The 27,203-nt window shown below is 43.0% G+C and overlaps 1 protein-coding gene across 5 annotated transcripts in view; it reads right to left on the bottom strand.

Moving 5' to 3' along the window:
* smad10a (SMAD family member 10a) overlaps positions 1–27,203 on the bottom strand; it is a 129,352-nt gene that overhangs the window by 13,916 nt on the left and 88,233 nt on the right. For 3 of the 5 annotated variants that reach the window (XM_060820748.1, XM_060820749.1, XM_060820750.1), the window contains exons 8-10: positions 21,517–21,597; positions 16,195–16,248; positions 1,175–1,358 (exon numbers count right to left, since the gene is read on the bottom strand). In XM_060820748.1, the coding sequence (XP_060676731.1) occupies positions 1,175–1,358; positions 16,195–16,248; positions 21,517–21,597 (319 nt within the window). The remainder of the gene's footprint in view (positions 1–1,174; positions 1,359–16,194; positions 16,249–21,516; positions 21,598–27,203) is intronic. The other 2 variants (XM_060820751.1, XM_060820752.1) reach the window with 2 other exon arrangements.

The following is a 27,203-nucleotide window of genomic DNA, read 5'->3' as shown; positions in this document are numbered from 1 at the left end:
GAATTTGAAAAAGTCTAAGTTCAGTTGTGTTAATAATCAAGACCAGGTATTGAAAACAGGAATTAAGTCAAACCTTCCCATGTGATGGGAAGGGAATTCTCTCTGGTGTTAGAGTAAAGGTTTGCTGCTGCGATAGATGGAATGTTGCATGTTTATTTCGTTTCAAAATCTTTCAAGTTGTGTTAGATATAAATAGCTTGGATTTTCCTTTTTTATCCTCATTTCTTTTGCGTAATAAACTTCTATTTATTGTTCAAATCAAATCTGCAGCATTACAGTTTCTGTTTCAGTCAGATAGCACCATGTTAAATAAAAAAACAATGAGCAACGCAGATCTGACTTGTGTGATAATAACATCAGCTAACATCAGAAATCATTAAATCTGAAATTGCAAAACAAAAATCCGAGGTAATGGCGACCATGAAACTATCATCGATTGTTGTCAAAACCAATCTGGGTCATTAATGTCCTTTAGGGAAGTAAATCTGCTGTCCTTATCTGGTCTGGGTCTATCTGTGACTCCAGACCTACAGCAATGTGGTTGACTTGTCACTGCTGTCTGCAACAGCCCAGCAAACCACTCAGTTCAAGGCCAATTAGGATGGGCAATAAATGCTGCCCTTTCCTCCCAAGAAAGAATAACAACAAAAAAAAAATCATAGCTAAATGCCATACTGCCCTCAGCACACATAGGTATACTTTTCACATCAATGAACAAGGATTCTGCCGAATCTCATCCCCTCGAATGAAGGATGCCCAAGCTCTGGCAGCAAGGCATGTGGATTGAGCTTGGAATGTCCTGCTCAGCATAGACTGATACCACAATTGGTATCACATTCACCCAATAAAACAAAAATTTACAGCAAAAGTCTCCAAGGGTTTCTGATTTAGGGACATTCACCATAGGCAGAGGCTCACAGATCACATGATGGAGGTGCAGTTCCCTGGGAATGAACATAAAAGAATTGGTGGAAAAAACTTTTGTGACATTGCTTTGGAAGTCTAGTCTAAAGAGAAACATATAGTGGGCTGGGAAGAGACTTTCTCATCACTTGAGGCAAGTACATTAGTTTGTAGGGTGAAGGAGAGTATACACAGCTGTGAGACAGCAATAGCACCAGTCAGCCATAAAGTCTCTTACACTAGTTTCTACAATATCACCATGTACACTAACCTGGCCTTCTCACTGGCATCAGTACGATGTACGTTTGAAAGCTGGCCAAGGCAGAAGCGATCTCCTCCTGAAGGATCCACATAGCCATCAACTGTCACTACTGGGCAGCTTGAGGGAACCTTGAACATCTCCCCCACTTGCACATCCATTTCAAAGTATGTGATTGAACACCAGAACTCTGGACCTATAGAAGGGGACAGAGCAAAGAAGATGTCAGCACACCAATGGGTAGAGGGAGAAAGCAATCAGGACAATTTGACAGTTGCTGCACACCAATTACTATGCACAGGTAAGGAATATATGAAAGGGGCCAGTAAAAATAAAAAATCTAAGATTGGAAAGTTTTTGGAATACAGGAAAAGACAAACAAGAAACTGAGAAGGAAAGAATAATAGAATATGGACACAATCTGGCAAGGAACATAAATGGACTGTAAAAGCTTCTATAGGTATATAAAAGGACATGTCTGGCCAAGACAATGCAGATCTATTACAGGTAGAGAAGGGAGAATTTAAAATTGATAATATAGAAATAGCAGAGTAACTAAATGATTACTTTGTGTCTATTTTTAGACTATAAGATCCAGGAGCAGAAGTTGGCCATTTGGCCTGCTCTGCCATAGCTGAGGAAGGTGCAAAACATCTCCCAAAATTAGAGATCCGAGTGAGTATGGAGAATGAGGAGTTGAAGGAAATTAGCAATAGTAAGATTATACTGAAGAAATTAACAACACCGAATATTAATAAATCCCCAGGACCTGATAGTCGACCTCTCCGTGTGTCGGAGTGGCTATTCAAAATTCTACAGATACTACAATGATTCCTGCAGATTGGAAGTTAGCAAATGTCACCACACAACGAAAGAAGACAGAAAGACAGAAACAGGAAGCATGGATCTGTTTCATAGTACATTAGTACAGTCAGAGAACTATTGGTTCATACAGTACAGAAACAGACCTTTCGGTCCAACTTGTCCATTACCAGATACCAAATGCTCCTTGTCCCATTTGCCAGCATTTGGTCCCATTTGCCAGCATTTGGCCCATATTCCTTTAAACCCTTCCTATTCATATACCCACCAGATTCCTTTTACATATTGCAATTGCACCAGCGTCCACCATCTCCTCTGGCAGCTCATTCCATACACCTCCAGTTGCATGTCAAAATCCTTCCCCTCTCACCGTAAAGCTACGCCCTCGTGTTTTGGGCTGCCCCATTGTAGGCAACCAGCTTGGCTATTTAACATACCCATGTCCCTCATGATTTTTAAAGCCTCAGTTAGGTCACCCCTCAACCTCCAACACTCCAGGGTAAAAAGCCACAGCTTATTCAGCCTCTCACTAGAACTCAAACCTTTTAGTCCCAGTAACACCTTTGCAAATCTTTTCTGCACCATCTCAAGTTTAACAATATTATTTCCAGAGCAGGACAACTAGAATTGTATGCAGTATTCCAAATATGGCACGACCAATATCCAGTCCAGCTGCAACATGACGACTCAACTCCTATACTCAGCACACTGACCACTGAAGGCAAGTACCAAATGCCTTCTTCATCACCCTGTCCACCTGTGACTCCACTTTCAAACAACTATACACCAACACCTCTAGATCTTGATTCAGCAACACTCCCCAGGGCCCTATCATTAACGAGACAACTCCTGCTCTGGTCTGCAATATTGCACATTTATCTAAATTAAACTCCATCTGCCACTCTTCCTTCTTTTTTCATTTCATTTATCCATTATTTGATACTATAGTTGGACTAAGTTAAGCTTATGAGTAAAAATGGCAGGAGATTCCAGACCATGTGGGAGTTCAGGGATGCAGCTGATTGTCCCTGACTCCTTCACGTGCAGGAAGTGTGGCCAGTTGCAGCTCTTGTTAGACCGCATGATGGCACTGGAGCTGCGGATGGACTCACTTTGGAGCATCCACGATGCTGACGTGGTTGCGGATAGCACGCTTAGCGAATTGGTCACACCGCAGATCAGGATTGTTGAGGGAGAAAGGAAATGGGTGACCAAAACACAGAGAAAGAGCAGGAATGCAGCGCAGGTATCACCCACAGTTATCTCCCTCCAAAACAGGTATACCGTTTTGGATACTGTTGGGAGAGATGACTCACCAAGGGAAGGCAACAGTAGCCAGGTTCATGGCACCGTGGCAGGTTCTATTGTACAGAAGGGTGGAAAAAGAGTGGAAGGGCTATAGTAATAGGGGATTCGATTGTAAGGGGAGTAGATAGGCAGCTGTGTGATCGAAAGCGAGACTCCCAAATGGTATGTTGCTTCCCACGTGCATGGGTCAGGAATGTCTCAGATCGGCTGCAAGACATTCTGAAGGGAGAGGGTGAACAGTCAGCTGCTGTGATGCATATAACCCTATCTAACCCTCTGATTATCTTATGTGTCTCGATTAAGTCACCTCTCAACCTTCTCTCCAACAAAAACAGCCTCACTTCCCTCAGCCTTTCCTTGTAAGACATTCCTCCCATACCAGGCAACATCCTAGGAAATCTCCTCTGAATTCTTTCCAAAGTGTCCACAACCTTCCGACACTATACACAATACTCCAAGTGTGGCCTTAACCAGTGTCTTCTACAGCTGAAGCATGACCTCATGGCTCTGAAACTCAATCCCCCTACCAATGCTTTTGGGAATTAAATGGAATTAGCAGGATTTAGGGAGTTAGGAGCCAAGTTAAAAAGTAGGACTGTGGAGGTAGTAATCTCAAGATTTCTACCAGTGCCACATGCTAGTCAGAGTAGAAATGAAAGAATAGGCAGGATGAATGAGTGGCTTGAGAGATGAGGGAGGGGTTCACAGTTTTGGGACATTGGGACTAGTTCTTGGGGAGGTTGGACTATTACAAATTGGATGGTCTTCACCTGGGCAGGACTGGAACCAATGTCATGGGGTGCTTTTGTAATGCTGATGGGGAGGGTTTAAACTAATATGGCAAGGAAATGGGAACCAAATGAGGAGGTTAATGGACAGTAAGGAGACAGTAACTAAATTCAGTAAGGAACTGGAAAATTAAGTCAGCGTGACTAGGGTGAAGAGTGGGCATGGAGCAGTTGAAGAACATAAAGGGACAGGTAGTCTGAAGTGATTTGTTTTAATGCAAGTGTAGTAGGTAAGGCAGATGAACACAGAACATAGAACATTACAGCGTAGTACAGGCCCTCAATGTTGCGCCGAAGTTGAAATTATTCTGGTGCCCATCAAACCTACAATGTTCCATTATTATCCATGTGTATGTCGAATGCCCATTTATATGACCTTCACTTTGCGAGTCTACTACTGTTGCAGGCAGGCCGTTCCATGCCCCTACGGCCCTGAGTAAAGAAACTACCTCTGATATCTGTTCTAAATCTATCATCCCTCAATTTAAAGCTATATCCCTTTGTGTTACCCTTCACCATCCGAGGAAAATGGCTCACCCTATCCTACCCTCTGATTATCTTATACATCTCAATTAAGTAACCTCTCAACCTTCTTCTCTCCAACAAAAACAGCCTCACTTCCCTCAGCCTTTCCTTGTAAGACATTCCTCCCATACCAGGCAACATCCTAGTAAATCTCCTTTGAATCTCTTCCAAAGTTTCCGCAACCTTCCTATGATGCGGTGACCAGAACTGTACACAACACTCCAGGCGTGGCCTTAATCAGTGTCTTGTACAGCTGAAGCATGACCTTGTAGCTCTGAAACTCAAGCCCCCTATCAATAAATGCCAACACACCGTATGCCTCCTTAACAACCCTATCAACCTGGGTGACAACTTTCAGGGATTTATGCACCTGGACAATCAGGTCTCTCTGATCATCTACACTGCCAAGAATTTTATCATTAGCCCAGTACTCTGCATTCCAAAGTCACACTTTTCCACATCAAATTCCATTTGCCACTTTTAGCCTCGCTCTGCATCTTATCTATGCCTCTCTAACCCACAACATCCTTCAGCACTATCTACAACTCTGCCTACCTTAGTGTCATCCGCAAATTTACTAACTCATCCTTCTACGTACACATACAAATCATTTATAAAAATGACACACAGCAATGGCCCCAAAACAGCTCTTTGCAGCACAACACTGGTAACTGAGCTCCAGGATGGACATTTCCCATAAACCACCACCCTCTGTCTTCTTTCAGCTAGCCAATATCTGATCTAAACCACTAAATCACCTTCAATCCCAAAACTGTGTATTTTGTACAATAGCCTACCATGCGGAACCTCATCAAAGTTAGGGCTTGGATTAGTACTTGGGAGTATGACGTCATTGCTATTACTGAGACTTGGTTGAGGGAAGGGCATGATTGGCAATTAAATATCCCAGGATATAGATGCTTTAGGCGGGACAGAAAGGGAGGTAAAAGGAGTGGAGGAGTTGCATTTCTGGGCAGACTGGATATCGCAGCTGTGCTGAAGGAGGGCACTCTGGAGGACTCAAGCAGTGAGGCAATATGGGCAGAGCACAGAAATAGGAAGGGTGCAGTAACAATGTTGGGGCTGTACTAGAGGCCTCCCAACAGTGAGTGTGAGATAGCGGTACAAATATAGAGACAGATTATGGAAAGATGTAGGAGCAACAGAGTGATGGCGATGGGAGACTTTAATTTTCCCAACATTGACTGGGATTCACTTAGAGCAGAATTTGTAAAGAGCATCTAGGAGGGTTTTCTTGGACAGTTCATAAATAATCCAACTCAGGAAGGGACCATACTGGACCTGGTGTTGGGGAATGAGCCTTGCCAGGTAGTTAAAGTTTCAGTAGGGGATTACTTTGGGAATAGTGATCACAATTCCGAAGTTTTAGAATACTCATGGACAAAGACAATAGTGGTCTAAAGGAAGAGTGCTAAACTGAGGGAAGGCCAACTATACGAAAATTTGGCATGAGTTAGGGATTATATTTTAGGAGCAGCTGTTTGAGGGTAAATTCACATTTGATATGTGGGAGACTTTTAAAGAGAGGTTGATTAGAATGCAGGACAGACATGTCCCTGTGAAAATGAGGGATAGAAATGGCAAGATTAAGGAACCATGGATGGCAGGTGAAATTGAGAGATTAGTTAAGAGGAAAAAGGAAGCATACATAAGGTCTAGATGACCAAAAACAGACAAAGCTTTAGAAAAATATCGGGAAACTAGGACCACTCTGAAATAAGGAATTAACAAGGCTAAAAGGGGCACAAAATATCTTTAGCAAACAGAGTTAAGGAAAATTCCAAAGCTCTTTTTTCATATATAAGGAGCAAGAGGGTAACTAGGGAAAGGGTTGGCCCACTCAGGGACAAAGGAGGAAAGATATGGGTGGAGTCAGAAAAAATGGACGGATATTGAGGTTAGGGATAGATGCTCAATTACTCGAGGTCAAGTTGGTATGAGGAGGGAGGAAGTGTTGGGTATTCTAAATGGCATTAAGGAGGACAAATCTCCAGGTCTGGATGGGATCAATCCCAGGTTACTGAGGGAAGCAAGATAGGAAATAACTGGGGGCTTAACAAACATTTTTACAACATCCTTGGACATGGGGGAGGTCCAGAGCACTACAGAATTGCTAATGTTGCCCCCTTGTTTAAGGAGGGTAGCAAGAATAATCCTTCGACCGGAAGAGACTGAAGTCTGAGTAGGCGTCTCAACTTCTGCCCCACCACCAAAATGGACCCGTTGGTGCTGGCAGCAGACATACAGGAGTTCATCAGATGAATGAGACTCCGGGAATTCTTTCAAGGCGTCGGCAGTGATCCCACTGATGAACTAGAACAGTCATCACAGGGATCTGTAGAGGAGCGATCAAAGAAGGTGTCAACTTGGACCCCACTGGAGGGCCGCTGCCCTGGGCTTGACATGTATGCTCAAACAGTCAGGAAATATATAAATGCCAGATTCATCAGCCGTACCCACAAGGTAGAGCAAAATATCACCCGTTCACAGCGCAATGCCATCCGGGCTCTCAAAATCAATCACAACATTGTCATCAAACCAGCAGATAAAGGAGGAGCCATTGTCATTCAGGATAGAACAGATTACTGCAAGGAAGTGTACCGACAACTGACCAACCAGGAACACTACAGGCAACTATCAGCTGATCTGACCAAAGTACACAGCGAGAATTAAACACACTGACCAGAACTTTGGATCCAGTCCTTCAGAGTTCCCTACGCGCCCTCAAGCCACGTGCATGTGAGAGTGTGGGAGTGTGTGTCTCTTCTACTGCATTTCAAAGGTACACAAAGCCAACACATCAGAACGTTCCATCGTGTCGGGCAATGGGACCCTATGTGAGAATCTTTCCGGCTATGTGGAAGGCATCTTGAAACCTATTGTACAAGGAATCTCCAGCTTCTGTCGCGACACTACGGATTTCTTACAGAAACTCAGCACCCACAGACCAGTCGAACCAGGAACATTCCATATCACAATGGATGTTTCCGCACTCTACACCAGCATCCCCCACAATGATGGCATCGTGGCAACAGCCTCAGTACTCAACACCAACAACTGCCAATCGCCAAACACCATCCTACAGCTCATCCGCTTTATCCTTGATCACAACGTCTTCACCTTTGACAACCAGTTCTTCATCCAAACATACGGAACAGCCATGGGGACCAAATTTGCACCCCAATATGCCAACATTTTTATGCACAGGTTCGAACAAGATTTCTTCTCGATGCAGGATCTCCAACCAACATTGTACACCAGGTACATTGACGACATTTTCTTCCTCTAGACCCATGGCAAGGAGTCACTGATAAAACTACACAGTAACATCAACAAGTTTCATCTCACCATCAAACTCACCATGGACTACTCTCAACTATCTGTCTCATTCTTGGACACATGCGTCTCCATCAAGGATGGACACATCAGCACCACACTCTACCGCAAACCCACAGACAACCTCACAATGCTACATTTCTCCAGCTTCCACCCAAAACATATTAAAACAGCCATCCTCTACGGACAAGCCCCACGCATACACTGGATCTGCTCAGATGAGGAGGAACATGACGGACACCTAGCAGCACTCAAGGATGCCCTCACAAGAACAGGGTACAATGCTCAACTCATCGACCGCCAGTTCAGACTTGACACAGCAAGAACCGCAATGACCTCCTCAGGAGATAGACACATGCTGCAACTGACAAGGTACCCTTCGTTGTTCAGTACTTCCCAGGAGCTGAAAAATTACGCCATGTTCTTCGTGACCTGCAGCACATTATCAATGAGGATGAACACCTCACCAAGACCTTCCCCACACCTCCACTACTTGCCTTTAAACAACCGCCAAACCTCAAACAGATCGTTGTTCGTAGCAAGTTGCCTGGCTCTCAGGACAACTCCATACAACCCTGTCACTGTAGACGCTGCAAGACGGGTCAGAGTGTGGACATAGGTACCACTATTATGCGTGGGGACACCTCCCACCTTGTACATGGCAGGTACTCATGTGACTCAGTCAACGTTATCTATCTTATACGTTGCAGGCAAGGATGCCCGGAGCTGAAAATGTGTTGCTGGAAAAGCGCAGCAGGTCAGGCAGCATCCAAGGAGCAGGAGGATCGACGTTTCCGGCATGAGCCCTTCTTCAGGCTCATGCCCGAAACGTCGATTCTCCTGCTCCTTGGATGCTGCCTGACCTGCTGTGCTTTTCCAGCAACACATTTTCAGCTCTGATCTCCAGCATCTGCAGTCCTCACTTTCTCCTAAAGGATGTCCGAGACATGGTACATTGGGGAAACCGAGCAAAGGCTACGACAACGGATGAATGGGCACCGCACAACAATCAACAGACAGGAGGGTTCCCTCCCAGTTGGGGAACACTTCAGTGGTCCAGGACATTCAGCCTTGTACCTTCGGGTGACCATCCTCCAAGATGGACTTTGGGACAGGCAGCAGAGAAAAGTGGCCGAGCAGAGGCTGATAGTTAAGTTCAGTACCCATAGGGAGGGCCTCAACCGGGACCTTAGATTCATGTCACATTACAGGTGACTACCATTGCACTATACACACACACAGATACTCCTACACACAGGCACTCCTATACACACATACACACACACAGAGGCGCACACAGACACCCACACACACCCTTTCAGACACACACACTCCCACATGCACCCATCACAGACTTAAGGCACTCTGCACTCACTACATACACACACACACACACTTTCTTACACTCACAATCCCCAACCCAGACAGACAGACACAAAGACCCACATGCACACATATATTTTGTGGGGTGAATTTGTACTTGCAGGGTTACATTGTACTTTGCTCAATAATTGCATGCATTCATGTAGAACTCTGAGCTCAAAAACTGCATGAATTTATGTAAAACTCCGTTCTCTCACCTTTTAGATTAGAATCAATCTAAGCATTGTGGCATAGACAGAGAACACAGGGGGCCAACACCTTCAACATATTGTCTAACTATCACTATTGTTAACAGCTAACCTGAGAATGCAACTTTTTAAAAAAATGTTTTGTGATTTACACAAGAAAGAAGTGAACAATCACTGTACTCTAACAGATGAAAGGCTTAACACACGATCAATTTTTCAATGTATAATTTCAGTTACATCACACTGTAAATTTTTGCTATAAATTTTGTGTTACAATTGAGCCCTCCACTATCACCTGATGAAGGAGCATCGCTCCGAAAGCTAGTGTGCTTCCAATTAAACCTGTTGGACTATAACCTGGTATTGTGTGATTTTTAACCAAGAATAATCGAGGCAACTATAGAGCAGTTAGTCTGTTATCACTGGCAGAGAAGCTGCTGGAGAAGACACTGAGGGATAGGATCTATTTAAATTTGGAAGAAAAAGTGACAATCAGCGTGGTTTTGTGCAGGGAAGGTCATTTCTTACCAACTTAATAGAATTCTTTGAGGAAGTGACAAGTTGATTGATAAGCTAAGGGCTGTAGATGTCATATACATGGACTTCAGTAAGATGTTTGATTATTTTTTCATGATAGGCTGGGGTCCAGGGTATACTAGCTAGATGGACAGAGAACTGGCTGGGCAACAGGAGATAGAGAAGTAGTGGTAGGGAGTTTCTCAAAATGGAGACCGTGTTACAGTTGTATAGGATTTTAGCTCGGCCACATTTGGAATACTGTGTGCAGTTCTGTTCGCCACATTACCAAAGGATGTGGATGCTTCGGAGAGGGCGTAGAGGTGGTTCACCAGGATGTTGCCTGGTCTGGAGGGTGCCATCTATGAAGAGAGGTCAAGTAGATTAGGATTATTTTCATTAGAAAGATGGAGGTTGCAAGGGTCCTGACTGAGGTGTACAAAATTATGAGAGCTATAGACAGGGTGGATAGTAAGAAGTTTTTCCCCCAGACTGGGGAACTCAATTACTAGGGTCACTAGTTCAAGTGAGAGCAGAAGAGTTGAAGGGAAATATATGTGGAAAGCTCTTTACGCAGAGGGTGGTGGGTGCCTGGAATGTGTTGCCAATGGAAACGGTAGAAGCAGGCATGATAGTGACAGTTAAGATGTATCTCAACAGATACATAAATGGGTAGGGAGCAGAGGGATACGGATCCTTAGAAAATAGGCAACAGATTTAGATAGAGGATCTGGATAGGACAGGCTTGGAGGGCCGAAGGCTATTCGCAGCAGAGAGTGGAGGGAGCTGGGCGGAAGTTCAGGCGGAGCACAAAGCCGGTCGGGAAGGTAAGTGATTTGCTATTAGAGTGGGTGTGTTCTAAACCCCAGATCCTACAAAGTAGGACCTCCCTCCCTCCCTCCTCCTCTAACCTAAATTAAGAGTCTACAGACTTGCTACAAAAAGAGGGTCTAAGGAAGTTTTTAATCGAAGAGTGAGGCTTCAGCTCAGAAGTCTTTGACAAGGAGGGTGAGTGAAGTGATTACGACACAGTTGAAGAGGGTGAAGACATGACTGCCCAGCTGGTTCAGTGTGCTACGTGCTTGATGTGGGAGGTCAATGACTCTGGTGTGTCTGCTTTGTATATGTGTGGAAAGTGTGTGCACATTCAGGTATTGACCGAGCATATTGCAGAACTCGAGGACCTTAGGCTCATCCGAGAGAACGAGATCTTTCTGGACAAGACCTTCAGCGAGGTTATTACACCAATCATGCCAGAAGAGAGCAGATGATGAGGAAGGCAGAGAGGAGACAGGTGCAAGAGACCCCGGGAGAAGTACCTGTCAGGAACAAGTTGAAGCTTTTGGAAACAGTAGAGACTGATGACACTGCCAGTTCACAAGGCGGCCAGGTCTGTCAATCAAAAGTTGGCACAGAGGCAGAGCGGAAGAGTCGGACATCGCACAGAGCCGTGGGAATAGGGGACTCCATCGTGAGAGGAACTGACCGGGGTTTTTGTGGCAGCAGATGGGATTTAAGGATGGTGTGTTGCCTTCCTGGTGCCAGAGTGAAAGACATCGCGGACAGAGTGCAGGAAATCCTCAAGGACAAAGGTGAAGAGCCAGATGTGGTGGTACATGTCGGCACAAATGATGTCAGGAAGAAGAGGAGGCACATACTACAGCGGGACTTCGGAGAACTAGGAAGGCGGCTGAAAAGCAGGACGTCCAAGGTGGTTATCTCTGGTTTGCTTCCAGTTCCTCGGGCTGGTGAGGCCAGAAACGGGAGATAATAGACTTGAACGTGTGGTTGGGGAACTGGTGCAGGAAGCAAGGATTTAAGTTCTTGAATCACTGGGGTTTATTTTGTGGTAAGCATAAATTCTACAAGAGAGACGGTTTGCACCTTAATAGGTTAGGGACCAGCATTCTGGCAGGCAGGTTTACTACTGCAACACAGCTACATTTAAACTAAGTAGCGGGGGGGGGAGGGGACAAACTGGATGTATAAAAAGGAAATTGAAGGGAAAGTTAGAACAAGAGAAGTCAAGAAAGACAACTGTATCAGTGAGGCAGAAAATTCAGAAAGGGATCATGCTGTAAGGTTGAGTGAAATAGGGGTTGATGGGAAGGGTGAGAGCAGTAACAAATTAAAAATACTGCATGTGAATGCACGAAGCATTAGACATAAGATGGATGAGCTTGAGGGTCTTTTGGAAATTGGCACATACGATATTGTGGGGATAACTGAGGCGTGGCTTCAAGTGGACAGGGCCTGGGAAATGAATATTCAAGGCTACACGTGCTATCGTAAGGACAGACTGACGGGCAGAGGGGGTGGGGTGGCCTTGTTGATAAGGGAGGATATTCAGTCCCTTGCGTGGGGGGACCTAGAGTCAGGGGATGTAGAGTCAGTGTGGATAGAGCTGCGAAATACTAAGGGTAAAAAGACCCTCTCGGGAGTCATCTACAGGCCCCAAACAGTAGTCTGGATGTCGGATGTAAGTTGAATCAGGACCTGAAATTGGCCTGTCACAAAGATGTTACTACAGTTGTTATGGGGGATTTTAACATGCAGGTAGACTGGGAGAATTAGGATGGTATTGGACCTCAAGAAAGAGACTTTATGGAGTGCCTCAGAGATGGATTCTTAGAGCAGCTGGTGCTGGAACCGACCAGGGAGAAGGCAATTCTGGATCTAGTATTGTGTAACGAACCAGAATTGGTCAGAGACCTCGAAGTGAAGGAACCATTGGGAAGTAGTGACCATAATACATTCAGCTTCAATCTGCAATTTGAGAGGGAGAGGGTACAGTTGGAAGTGACAGTACTTCTGTTGAATAAAGGGAACTATGGAGCTATGAAGGAGGAGCTGGCCAAAGTTCAATGGTGCAATACCTTAGCAGGGAGGACTGTGGAGGAACAATGGCGGCTATTTCTGTGTGTAATGCAGAAGTTGCAGGATCAGTTCATTCCTAAAAGGAAGAAAGATCCCAGGAGGAGGCATGGGCGGCCGTGGCTGATGAGGGAAGTTAAGAAACATATAAAGTTAAAAGAGAAAAAGTATAACATAGCAAAGATAAGTGGGAAAACTGAGGACCGGGAAGCTTTTAAAGAACAGAGGATTACTAAGAAGGAAATATGCAGAGGAAAAATGAAGTATGAAGGTAAACTGGCCAAAAATATAAAGGAGGATAGTAAAAGCTTTTTTAAGTATGTGCAAAGCAAAAAAATGGTTAGGACTAAAATTGGGCCCTTGAAGACAGAAACAGGGAAATATATTACAGGGAACAAAGAAATGGCAGAAGAATTAAATGGGTACTTCAGATCTGTGTTCACTGGGGAAGACACAAGCAATCTCCCAGAGGTAACAGTGGCTGAAGGACCTGAACTGAAGGGAATTTATATTTGCCAGGATTTGGTGTTAGAGAGACTGTTAGGTCTGAAGGTTGATAAGTCTCTGAGGCCTGATGGTCTACATCCCAGGGTACTGACGGTGGTGGCTCGGGAAATTGTGGATGCGTTGGTGATTATTTCCCAGAGTTCGATAGATTCGGGATCGGCGGGTGGCTAATGTTATACCACTTTTTAAGAAAGGTGGGAAGAGAGAAAGCAGGAAATTATAGACCAGTTAGTCTGACCTCAGTGGTGGGAAAGATGCTGGAGTCTATTATAAAGGATGAAATTACGGTACATCTGGATAGTAGTAATAGGATAGGACAGAATCAGCATGGATTTATGAAGGGGAAATCATGCTTGACTAATCTTCTTGAATTTTTTGAGGATGTAACTCTGAAGATGGACAAGGGAGATCCAGTAGATGTAGTGTACCAGGACTTTCAGAAAGCTTTTGATAAAGTCCCACATAGGAGGTTAGTGAGTAAACTTAGGGTGCATGGTATTGGGGGCAAAGTACTAGATTGGATTGAAAATTGGTTGGCCGATAGGAAACAAAGGGTAATGTATGGTTATCCACTTTGGTGGCAAGAACAGGAAGGCAGATTACTACCTCAATGGAATTAATTTAGGTAAAGGGGCAGTACATAGAGATCTGGGTGTTCTTGTACACCAGTCAATGAAGGCAAGCATGCAGGTACAGCAGATAGTGAAGAAGGCTAATAGCATGCTTGCCTTCATAACAAGAGGAATTGAGTATAGAAGCAAAGAGGTTCTTCTGCAGCTGTACAGGGCCCTGGTGAGACCACACCTGGAGTACTGTGTGCAGTTCTGGTCTCCAAATTTGAGGAAAGACACTCTGGCCATTGAGGGAGTGCAGCGTAGGTTCACGAGGTCAATTCCTGGAATGGAGGGATTACCTTACACTGAAAGACTGGAGCGACCGGGCTTGTACACCCTTGAGTTTAGAAGACTGAGAGGGGATCTGATTGAGACATAGAAGATTATTAAAGGATTGGACATTCTGGCAGCAAGAAACATGTTTCCTCTGATGGGTGAGTGCCGAACCAGAGGACACAGCTTAAAAATACGGGGTAGACCATTTAGAACAGAGATGAGGAGAAACTTCTTCACCCAGAGAGTGGTGGCTGTGTGGAATGCTCTGCCCCTGAAGGCAGTGGAGGCCCAGTCCCTGGATTCATTTAAGAAAGAGTTGGATAGAGCTCTCAAAGATAGTGGAATCAAGGGTTATGGAGATAAGGCAGGAACAGGATACTGATTAGGAATGATCAGCCATGATCACATTGAATGGCGGTGCAGGCTCGAAGGGCTGAATGGCCTACTCCTGCACCTATTGTCTATTGTTCCTGTGTTATAATTTTCTTTGTTCTTTATTCCTCGGCCCAGTAATCAGGGAACACTAAAATCTATTATAAAGGATGGGATAAATAGACACTTGGAGAAAAATTATCTGATTAGGTATAATCAGTATGGTTTGCAATTGGAAATTGTATTTGATGAACTTGTTGCAGTTTTTTGAGGACGTTACAAAAAAACTTGCTAAAGAGGATTGAAGGATGCAATGTGCTGAGATGTTCAAAAGGTATTTCATCAGATTCAAAGCTTTTGAGGGGCACAGACAGAGAGAAACTTTTTTTACACATAGTAGAGGGGTCAATAGCCAAAGGCACAGTTTTAAGCTAAGGAACAAGACGATAGAAGAAGATTTGAGGAAAAACTTGCACACAGAGGATGGTGAATATTTTGAACTCATTGTTAAAAAAGATGGTAGACACAGGTATTTAGATAAGCACTTGAAGCATCATGACATTGAAGGTGACAGATCAAGTGCTGGAAAATGGGAACCGTATAGATGAATGCTTAAAAATTCTATGGCTAACTCCATGACTCTATTCCCATGGAAGGCTGGGTGGCTAATTAAAGGAAATGGGATAAGTGGTAATGGATTAATAGAGGTCATAGGTGGCAGGCATTAATGATTGGCTGACAGACAGTAAACAGACTAGGGAATAAATGTTATCAAATTTGTGTTGGCAGGCTGTGACTGGTGGGGTATGACAAGGATCAGTGCTTTGGCCCTAGCTATTCACAATATTCATCAATAATTTAGGGACGAATATAATATCTCCACATTTTCAGGTGACACAAAGTTGAGCAGGAATTTGTGTCATGGGGAAGATGAAAACACCTTCAGGAGGATTTGGACAGCATCCTGACTGGACACAAACATGGCAGACGGAATATAATGTGGAAAAATATGAGGTATCTGTTTTGGTAGGAGCAGATGATGTATGGAACATTTCTTAAATGGTAAAGGGTAGGAAACTGTAGATATAAAAGGGATCTAGGAGTCCTTATTGATAAGTCAGATAGATATCATGCAGGTGCAGCAACCTATTAGGAAGGCTAATAGAAATGACAGTCTTTATTGCAAGAGGATTTAAGTACAGGAGTAGTTAGGTCTTACTTCAACTGTCATGGAGCTTGGTCAGATCACAATTGATGTACGTATCCAGGTTTGGTCAAATGGAAAGATATTAGTGAAAATATGGAATAAATAATAGATTGATTTAATGGGAAGCTACATAAATATAAAAAAGAGAGAAAGAAAGGAACAGAAGGATATATTTATGGGACTTGATGAAAAGAGCTGGAGATTTATGCCAAGTATAAACAATGGCATCGACATGTCAGTCCAAGTGAACAGTTTGCGTTGTTCATTCTACGTACACTTGGAAAAGCTAAATTACCTGGATGGTTGGAGATCAACTGCTGATAGGATGCTCCATTGTGATGTGAAGAGCCTAGAGTAACAAATAACCAGCGTTATAAAGCGCATTGATTTGAAAATCACTGGGCGCTCCAAATTTTAACAGGTATCCTCAGAAGTTATAGCAAAGAGTTGATTTTGAATTTGAAATATTTTTCAGTTTGTAATTCATATAAATTCAAACAGTCATTCTTAAATTCATTTTTAATCAGGAGTTAAGTTAATGACAACAAAAGAAGATTATCCAAAGTCCCTGTGTTATTTACGCTTTGATCTGAAAATTCTTTATGGTGTAACACCATGAAAATCAAAGCTTCTTCTCATCATGACAATGATCACAACTCTAAAGTATTTATTGAACTCTTAACTTCAATGTGCGTTTCCTAAAAACTGCTATTCCAGCCAAAAGATGACTGTGGATGTAAATTCAGCAACTGTTTGACAGAGTCCTGTGTGGACCCATGGAATGTCAACCAGGACAAAAATCAGGGAAGTTTTACAAATTCAAAACAGAAAGACTAAGAGGGTGGAGATCATAAGAAGTTGAAAACTGCCCCTTCTCACTTACTCACCACTCAGCAGGGAGCCAGCAACTTCAGACCTGTTTGTTGTATACCCTTCCAGGGATATATCAAACTAAAGTTAAAAAACTAATGCAAGTCCAGGTCTTTATTAGCTTTTATTGTCATCTGCTATCGGTTACTAAAAAATTCCCAAGCTTGTGGCCTCCCACTATAGTTTCTGCTGCTTTGTGCGCCTTAGTGACTGAACACTCTCCTTGACTAACCAGTTATGTTCAATCTTCTCACAGAGTCCTTCTTTTTGACCAGAATAAATTTTTGCTGAGTATTACAAAACATCTGCTTAAATACCTGCTAGATGAACTAATCATCCCCTTGGTCCAATTTCCCAGCCTCCTTCAAACCTGCATAATTCTGTTTTTCAGTGGCAGCAGCAACTTGAAGGGCTGGAGCTTGGACCAGGGGCCTGCTGGGAGCAGTGAGTCACTGATTTGGATTTTAAAAACTTACCTCGAGCGCGGGCGTCCTCCATTTCTGTTTTTCAGCAGCAGCAGCAATTCGAAGGGCGGGAGCTTGGACCAGGGGCCTGCTGGGAGCAGTGAGTCACTGATTTGAACTTGTATATTTGAAATCAGAGGGCAGAGATTTCTGGGAAAGGAGGGGCTTCTTTTATTTCCGTCCAGCTATAAAAGTCAGCTGAATACATGGCTGCAAGGATGGTGCAGGAGGGGGGGCTTCAGGTACTTGGATAATTAGGGCTCATTTTGGGGAAGATGGGACCTCTACAAACAGGAAGGTCTTCACTTGAACCAGAGGGGTACTAATATCCTGGGTGGGAAATTTGCTATTTGGGTGGTTTTAAACTAGTTCAGCAGGGGGATGGGAACCTGAGGTGTCATTGCAGTGCACAGGAGGATGAGAGTAAGTAGTACAGGGACAGGATTTCAGGGTCACAGGAAGGTGCTGGCAGTCAGCGAAGTAGCTTGAAGTGTGTCTACTTCAATGCCAGAGGTATCCAAAATAAGGTAGGTGAGCTTGCAGCATGGATACGTACCTGGGACTTCGATGTTATGGCCATTTCGGAGACATGGATAGAGCTGGGTGAGGAATGGATGTTGCAGGTTCCAGGGTTTAGATCTTTCATTAAGAACAGGCAAAGCAGGAAAAGAGGGGGGGGGGGGTGTGGCCTTGTTAGTCAAGGATAGTATAACGCTGGCTGAAAGAACTTTTGATGAGGACTCATCTACTGAGGTAGTGTGGGATGAGGTTAGAAACAGGAGAGGAGGTCACACTGCTTAGAGTTTTTTATAGGCCTCCGCAGAGTTCCAGGAAGGTGGAAGAGAGGATTGGCAAAATTATTCTGGGTAGCAGTGAAAGGAACAGGGTGGTAATTATGGGGAACTTTAACTTCCCCAAATTGACTGGAAATGCTATAACTCTAATACGTCAGATGGATCAGTTTTTGTCCAATGTGTACAGGAGGGTTTCCTGACACAGTACAAGGAAGGGCTGACAAGCGGGGAGGCCACACTGGATCTGGTGCTTGGTAATGAACCAGGCCAGGTGTTTGATTTAGTTGTAGGTGAGCAGTATGGAGATAGTGACCATAATTCAGTTACGTTTAGTTTAGCGATGGAAAGGAATAGGTACATGCCACAGGTCAAGAGTCATTGATGGGGCAAGGGCAATTATAATGCAATTAGGCAAGAATTACGATGGATAGAATGGGGTAAAAAAGTGCAGGGGATACAGACAACAGAAATGTGGAGCTGGTTTAAGGAACAGATATTGCATATTCTTGATAGGTATGTCCCTGTGAGGCAGGGAGGAAGTGATAAAGTAAGGAAACCATGGTTTACTACAGAAGTTGCATCTCTTGTTAAGCAGAAGGAGGCGGCTTCTGTACTGATAAGGCAAGATGGTTCAGATGAGGCTATGGAGAGTTACAGATCAGCTAGGAAGGATTTAAAGCGAGAGTTAAGAGGAGCAAAGAGAGGACACGAGCAGTCTTTAGCAAACAGAATAAAGGAGAACCCTAAAGCTTTCTATAAGTATGCGAGGAATAAAAGGATGACTAGGGTAGGAATAGGGCCAGTCAAAGACAGAAGTGGGAAGTTGAGTGTGGACCTTGTGGAGATCAGAGAGGTGCTAAACGAACATTTCTCGTCAGTGTTCACTCAGGAAAAGGAGAATATTGTAGAGGAAAAGAATGAGGTACAAGATATTAGACTGGAAAGAATCGAGGTTAGTTACGAACAGGTGTTATCAATTCTAGAAGGAGCGAAAGTAGACAAGTCCCCTGGGCCTGATGGGATTTATCTGAGGATTCTCTGGGAAGCTAGAGAGGAGATACCAGAGCCTTTTGCTTTGATATTTCAGTCATCATTATCTACAAGTTCAGTACCAGAGGACTGGAGGATTGCAAATGTTGTGGCCTTATAATCATCTAGCAAGCAATAATTTGATTTCAGCTAGTCAACATGGTTTCGTCAAGGGCAGGTCGTGTTTCACAAACCTCACTGAGTTTTTTGAGAAGGTGACCAAGCGTGTAGATGAAAGTAAGGCAGTTGAGATGGCATACATGGACTTCAGTAAACCCTTTCCCTGATGGACATTAGTGAGCCAGATGGGTTTTTCTGACAATCAGCAATGATTTCATCGTCATCAGAAGATGCTTAATTCCAGATCTGTTTTTATTGAACTCAAATTCAATCTGCCAGTGGGATTCAAACACGTGTCCTCAGAATATAGCTGAATTCCTGGATCAATAATCTAGCAATACCCTTTTATCTATCCCACCGGTCACCTCCACAAAGAATCCTAAGATTTGTCAGCCATGCTTTTCCTTTTATGAAGTCATGGTGACTCTACTTTGATTATATTAAGCAATTCTAAATGCTCTGTTATTACATTTTATAATAGACTTTAACAACGACAGATTTTAACTTAATTGGTTACCAGTTTCTCACCTCCCTCTCATTTTGAATAACTGTGAGACATTGGCAATTTTCCAATCCTCTGGGACACTTTCAGAATCTAAGGATTCTTGGAAGGTTGTTACCAGTGCATCCAATATCTCTGTCATTATTTCCTTTAAAATCTTAGGATGCAACACAAGTTTCAGGGTACTCAGCAACTTTAGCCCCATTCATTTCCTTAGTACTTTCTCTTTAGTGATAGTGTATTTATTCACAAACCCCACATCCCCTTTGATTATTTTGTATTTTACGAATGCTTTTAATGTCCTCCACCTAAAAACTGTTGCAAAGTATTCATTCAATTCCTTTGCCATTTTCTAATTCCCAATTATTATTCCCCCAGGCTCATTCACTAAGGGTGAAAGTGAGGACTGCAGATGCTGGAGATTAGACTTGAGAGGCTTATACTGACTTCGACCCCTCTTTTTATACGGTTAACAAAACCTTTACTTTCCATTGTTATATTACGTGCTATTTTACTGTCATAGTTTCACTCTTCCTTTATTTTGGTTGGGTCATTTTTTGTTGGTTTATAAAATGTTGCCAATCCTCCTGTTTGAATCATATACAGCACTGAAACAAACCCTTTGGTTCAACTCATTTATGCTAACCAGATAGCCTAAACTGATCTAGTCCTATTTGCCAGCATGTGGCCCATATCCCTCTAAACCCTTCCTATTTATGTCCAAATGCCTTTGAAATGGTGTAATACTACCTGCCTCCACCACCTCTTCTGGCAGCATGTTCCACATACAAACCACCCTCTGTGTGGAAAAAGTTGCCCCTCAGGCCCATTTTAAAACTTAACCCTCTCATTTTAAAACCTATGCCCACTAGTTTTGGATTCCTCTATCCTGGGAAAAAGACCATCACTGTTCACCCTATCCATGCCCCTTATGATTTCATATAACTCTAGAAGGTTACCTCTCAGCCTCTGAAACTCCAGGGAAAAAGGCCTTTTGTTTGTTTTTCTTCCCACAAATTTATTATCTTTAACACCCTTGGATATCTGTGGTTGGTTTATACCCTTCCTAGAATCATTCTTCCTTACTGAAATGTATTGTGACTGAGTGAGGCACAAACAATTTTCTTAAAAGTTTTCTATAGTTCCTCAACCATCTTTTTCTTTCGCAGTCCACTCCAGCCAGGGGAGGAATGGTGCTAAATCAAATAACTATACTGTAAAAAGAGCTTTAACTAAAGAAGGAGGGGAAAATGTAAGCTTACGAGTCAAAAAGGATATGGTGGAACTGCAGGGCAGCTGTTTCGATAATGATAACTGACTTCTAACTTGACAGCATCTATTGCTAAAACCCTCATCCATACCTTCACTGCCAGACTTGACAATTGCAATGGATCCTTGGTGAAACTCTCATTCTGCAGACATTTCAGGCCATCCAATTCCACCTGTCATCCAGTGAGAGTCACCTACGATTCCTCTCCTTACAGACTAATACTATTTGTTGATGCTAGCCAGGATTTGCACTGGTGATTCTCATACCAAATCAAAAAGGCTGTGGCTTCGCACCCACACCAGAGCTGAGCACACAATCTGGGCTAATTCCAGTGAGTACTGAGATTGCATTCAGCTATCAGATATGCAGTGCATCCCATGAGATGTTAACAAAACCTTTCTTATTTTAATAGTAAAATGATAGTCAATTTCAAATACAAGATGGTGCCCATTTTATTGCAAACCTGTCAATTTTGCCTAAAAAGCAGGAAAAAAGTCAACTAAAGAGGACAACATTTCTGCATGTACACTTCCAGGATTTCACAAATGACAGGATAAGGTTTACTCACCATTGTGTGGCGTGCGTGGTTGAGAGGCTGAGGCAGTGTGACGCAAGAGGAAGGGTATCACAGCTGATTGTGATGGCTGACCTGAGAGATCACACAACTATGTTCAGTGTGTGCATTAGAAGGCTTTGCAAAACAATATACTGTATATTAAAGTTGAAAATTTATGGCCAAATAGTTCAGATGGTGTTAAAAGTTAGTTTCTCAATATTCCCTGTCTTCCTACAGGTAAAGTGCCCACCTTCAGCTTGATTTGCAAGATTGGCATTAAGAAATAAGCATACAAGAACAATGATTTTCTGAATTTCTCTCAACCATGTAATATAGTAACTGTGGTGTAATGGCAATCTGCCTATCTCTGGGACAGAGTTCCACCATCCCTGGAGGTGTGCCATCACAGATAAAACCTCTCTGCCTCAGTATTTTCCAATATTCTATTCAGAGCAAGTATGACTTGAACCTGAGCTTCCTGGTCCCGAAGGAGGGTGACCACCACTGCCACAAGTGCCCCCTAAATCCTCCCTGCCGAAAGGAAAAACAAAGTAATTCACCTCTAGGCTACTGACTCAGGGCTGACATTAAAGGAGTGACCATGTTAGTTTATTTAGGCAACCCAACAATATCATATGTCAGCGCAGACAAATGAGCTAGTAACAAGTGAGAGCAAAATTAATTCTGCAGAAGCAAATATCTAGGTGAAATGGTTTGGAATAAAAGATAGTCTTGTAAATAATAGTAAGCCAAAAGAAAATGCCATTGATGTTGAAAATCTGAAATAAGACCATCAGCCTACTGAAAGATCAGCTGCCTGATAGAGTGATAGAGTTACATACCATGAAACAGACCTTTCGGCCCAACTATGGACTCTCGGGGGAGTGTAGCACAAACAGTCAAGTTTGTGGTATCGAGACAGGCTCTAATGTAATAAGGGTACGTCGGGTTCCAAGTGACTGGTTGTGATAGGGAACTCTCTAGTCAGAGGCACTGACAAATGTTTCTGTAGCCAACAGCAAAAAGTCAGAATGATGTGTTTCCTCCCTGGTGCCAAGATCAAAGATATCTCAGAGAGGGTGCAGAATGTTATCAAAGAGGAGAGAGACCAGCAGGAAGTCATTGTACATATTGGAACTAACCATATAGGAAGGGAAAAGGATGAGATTCTGAAGGGAGAATACAGAAAGTTAGGTAGGAATTAAAAGAAAAAGCCCTCGAGGGTAGTAATATCTGGATTACTCCCGGTGCTGCAAGGTAGTGAGGGTAGGAGTAGGAGGATAGAGCAAATGAATGCGTGGCTTAGGAGCTGATGCAGGGGAGAAGGATTTACCTTTTTGGATCATTGAAATCTGTTCTGGGATAGAAGTGACCTGTACAAGAGGGATGAATTGTACCTGAATTGGAAGGGGACTAGTATACGAGCAGAGAGTTTTGCCAGAGCTGCTCAGGAGGATTTACAGAGAAACCTTGATTATCCGAACATCAATTATCTGAATATCAGATTATCTAAAGAAGATCTCAAGGTCCTGCAAAAACATTACATCAGAGGTAAATGTATTCGGATTACCTGTACTGAAGAACATGTGAAAATGCTGGCAAAAACAAGGAAAGACAAGCACCTCAAGCAACAGCTACTGGATTTATTTTAGGTAAGTGTTAGTTTGCAAAAATAAATGCTTTTCAAGGTATTCCTGTCATTTTGCCAGGCCGTTCATGAAAAAAATGGCTGAGAAAGTAAACGCATGAGTGAAGTGGTGCTTCTGTCTTTCTATCACAACAGTGAGTTCACAGAAACTGACAAATACTCTTGTAATCATACAAGCTGTTCGGGACCTTGGTTAATACTGGAATTTCATATATTTTTATGATGGTAAGGGTTTAGTTCTTCTCAGTTTAACCTGTAATTTGCAGAATGCAAAGATTAGTTTGTTTAAATAGCAGACTCATTGAAATTATAGATTTAAAACTCTTGTGGAGGACAACATTAGATCAATATGGCTTCCCTTGTTTAAGGTCAAATCAATAATCCGAATAATCAATTGCTCGAATGAAATAGTGCCCGCCCATCTCATTGAGATAATTGAGGTTCCTCTGTGAACCAGTATGGTGAGGAGAAGGGACCCAGGGAAATAATGAGGAAAGAGATTGTTCTGAAACTGGTACAGTCGGGAAAGGGAGTGAGTCAAATAGTCAGGGCAGGCAGGAAAAGGGAGGACAAATAAATTAAACAGCATTTCCTTCAATGCAAGAGGCCTAACAGGGAAGGCAGATGAACGCAGGGAATAATTAAGGACATGGAACTGGGATAATACAGCAATTACAGAAATGTGGCTCAGGGACGGACAGGACTAGCAGCTTAATATTCCAGGATACAAATGCTACACAAAGGGTAGCAAGGGGTGCAAGACAGGAGGGGGAGTGGCGTTTTTGATTAAGGATAGCTTTACTGCTATACTTAGGGAGGATATTCCTGGGAATACATCCAGGGAAGGTATTTAGGTAGAACTAAGAAATAAGAAAGGGATGATCATCTTATTGGGATTGTATTATAGACCCCCTATAGTCAGCAGGAAATTAAGAAACAAATTTGTAAGGAGATTTCAGTTATCTAAAAGAATAATAAAGTGGTTATGGTAGGGGATTTTAACTTTCCAAACATAGTATTATAAAGGTGAAGGCATGTATTGTACCTTTAAGAGAGGGTGGAAGCTGAAAAGCAGGCAAGCACTGGTCATAAGATGGACTAGCAGGCACAAAGTGTACTAGACAATTTGAAGATGTAACATTTGGGCTATAACCTAGATATATGAGTTGTTTTTGCAGCAGTTCAAATTTAACCAGTTTAAATTATGCCCCAAGATATTAAAACCCAATCGAATTTGAATTTTACTGTTTTTGACAACATCGAATCAATGAAATGATCCGATGTTTGGGTTTATTAAAAAACCAGCATTTTGGACAATTAGGCAGTGAAAAAACACCTCCTGCCATGAAAGACTGCTATTCAAAAATACTCACTAAAAAGGTACCTTTTCCACATGGAACATCTTTGCAGCAGAAGACTGAAGACGACCTAGGGAGTTCTACAAACAAGAAGAGGATCGACACCGGAGACAACAGCTGCTCTCTGGTTGTAAAAACTGATTGCTGTAAAGTTAATAGGGGCTTTATTGGATCAGTATATTGTTATAGAGTGGGAGGGAGATAACAAAGAGAAAGGAGACTTAGAGGTGTAAATAGCTGCTGTTTAATGTTCACTTTGGAGTTAAAGAAGAAAATTGTTATTTTTTTCTTTAAATAGTGGAATTTGGGTAGTTCTCTGTCACTCATACTTTAACAGATTACAAAGCAAGGTGCGCTTTACTGTTTGTTTGGTTTAATTAATAGGAGGGTTTATTGCCATGTTCAACAATAGACTGGGACTGCCATAGTGTTAAGGATTTAGATGGAGAGTAATTTGTTTAAGAAAACATTCGGATTCAGTATGTGGATGTACCTATGAGACAAAGTGCAAACTTGGCCTACTCATGGGAAATAAGGCATGGCAGGTCATTCAGGTGTCAATGGCGGAGCACATCGACATATATCACAGGCAAGGTGTTGAAGGCTGGAGGTCGCTTATGTGGTACGACCATGTCAAAAAGGTGGTAAGGACAAGCCAGGGAACTATAGACCAGTGAGCCTGATGTCAGTGGTGGGCAAGTTGTGGAGGGAATCCTGAGGGAAGGATTTACACGTACTTGGAAAGGCAAGGACTGATTAGGGACAGTCAGCATGGCTTTGTGCATGGGAAATCATGTCTCACAAACTTGACTGAGATTTCTGAAGTAACAAAGAGGATTGATGAGGGCAGAGCAGTAGATGTAAATTATGTGGATTCAGTAAGGTGTTTGACAAGATTCTCCATGGGAGACCGGTGAGCAAGTTTAGATTTCAGAATACATGGAGAACTAGCCATTTGGATACAGAATTGGCTGAAAGATAGAAGACAAAGATTGGTGGTGGAGGGTTGCTTTTCGGACTGGAGACTTGTGACCAGTGAAGTGCCACAAGGACCGTGCTGGGTCCTCTACTTTTTGTAATTTATATAAATGATTTGGATGTGACACAGGAGGTATAGTTAGTAAGTGTGCAGATGACAGCAAAATTGGAGGTGTAGTGGGCAGCGAAGGAGAGTACCTCAGAGTAAATGGGATCTTGATCAGATGGGCCAATGGGCTGAGGAGTGGCAGATCGAGTTTAATTTAGATAAATATGAGGTGTTATATTTTGAAAAAGCAAATCAGAACAGGACTTATACATTTATTGGTAAGGTCCTGGGGAGCATTGCTGAACAAAGAAACCTCAGAGTGCAGGTTCACAGTTACATAGGATAGGCGTTTGGTATGCTTTCCTATACTGGTCAGAGTATTGAGTACAGGTCATGTTGCGGCTGTACAGGACATTGGTTAGGCCACTTTTGGAATATTGCAGGCAATTGTGGTCTCCCTCCTATTGGAATGATCTTGTGAAACTTGAAAGGGTTCAGAAAAGATTTGCAAGGATGTTGCCAGGGTTGGATGGTTTGAGCTATAGGGAGAGGCTGAAGAGGCTGGGATTTTCCCTGGAGTGTTGGAGGCCGAGGGGTGACCTTACAGAGATTGAAAAAATTATGAGGGGCATGGATAGGATAAATAGACAAAGTCTCTTCCCTGGGGTGGGGCAATCCAGAACTAGAAGGCATAGGTTTAAGGTGAGAGGGGAAAGATATAAAAGGGACCTAAGGGGCAACCTTTTCACGCAGACGGTGATGCACTTATGGAATGAGCTGCCAAAGGGAGTGGTGGAGGCTGGTAAAATTACAGCATTTAAAAGGCACCTGGATAGATATATGAATAAGAAGGGTTTAGAGGGACATGGGCCAAATGTTGGCAAATGGAACCAGATTCGGTTAGGATATCCAGTCGGCATGGACAAGTTTGACCGAAGGGTCTGTTTCCGTGCTGTACATCTGGATGATTCCATGCTGGGCAGGTTTTCTAACCTGAACTCGACCCATTAGCCTGTGTTTGTCCAATATCCTTCTATCAGAGTTTCTACGTGGAATTGGGTTTCTTCCAGATGCTCCAGTGTCCTCCCACTCTCCAATGATGTGCAGATTAGGTGGATTTGCCATGCTAAATTGCCCAGTGTCCAGGGATGTGTAGGTTAGGTGCATTAGTCATGCAAAATGCATGATTCAGAAGATCATGTCAAAGGTGGACCTTTCAGTTCTGAAAGCATACAGGGTTTCAACATGGGTGCTTTGCCAGGATTTGCAGTCTGGCCAAGGGAAACACAGAACAATGCTTTGTTTGTGATGTTCAGTGAGGAATTGCAATCACAGAATTGTTATAGTGCAGCAGGTAGCCAATTCAGCTCATTGTACCTCAATTGTTTTAGCCACCACTATAGACACCCTTGTTTTCATTAAAGGTTGCTGCTTTGCATCATGCAGATCTGAAGAGCCCACCCCTCCCTCCAGCAGAGACGGGCACTTTTGCACAAATGCCAGTTTGCTGTGCTTGACAAGTTCAGACAGTGTAGCACCAGCACCTGGAGGTAAAGTCAAGTTTTGTTAAGTTCCCATCCAAATGTCTTTAAAACGATGTAACTGTACCCACCTCTACCAATTCCTCTGGCAGCTCGTTCCATATATGCACCACACTGTGTGAGAA

Source organism: Hemiscyllium ocellatum, chromosome 50 (assembly GCF_020745735.1).
Source record: "Hemiscyllium ocellatum isolate sHemOce1 chromosome 50, sHemOce1.pat.X.cur, whole genome shotgun sequence".
Classification (NCBI taxonomy): Eukaryota; Metazoa; Chordata; class Chondrichthyes; order Orectolobiformes; family Hemiscylliidae; genus Hemiscyllium; species Hemiscyllium ocellatum.
The sequence above is the reverse complement of the archived record's forward strand: the minus strand, read 5'-3'. Positions and strand labels throughout refer to the sequence as shown.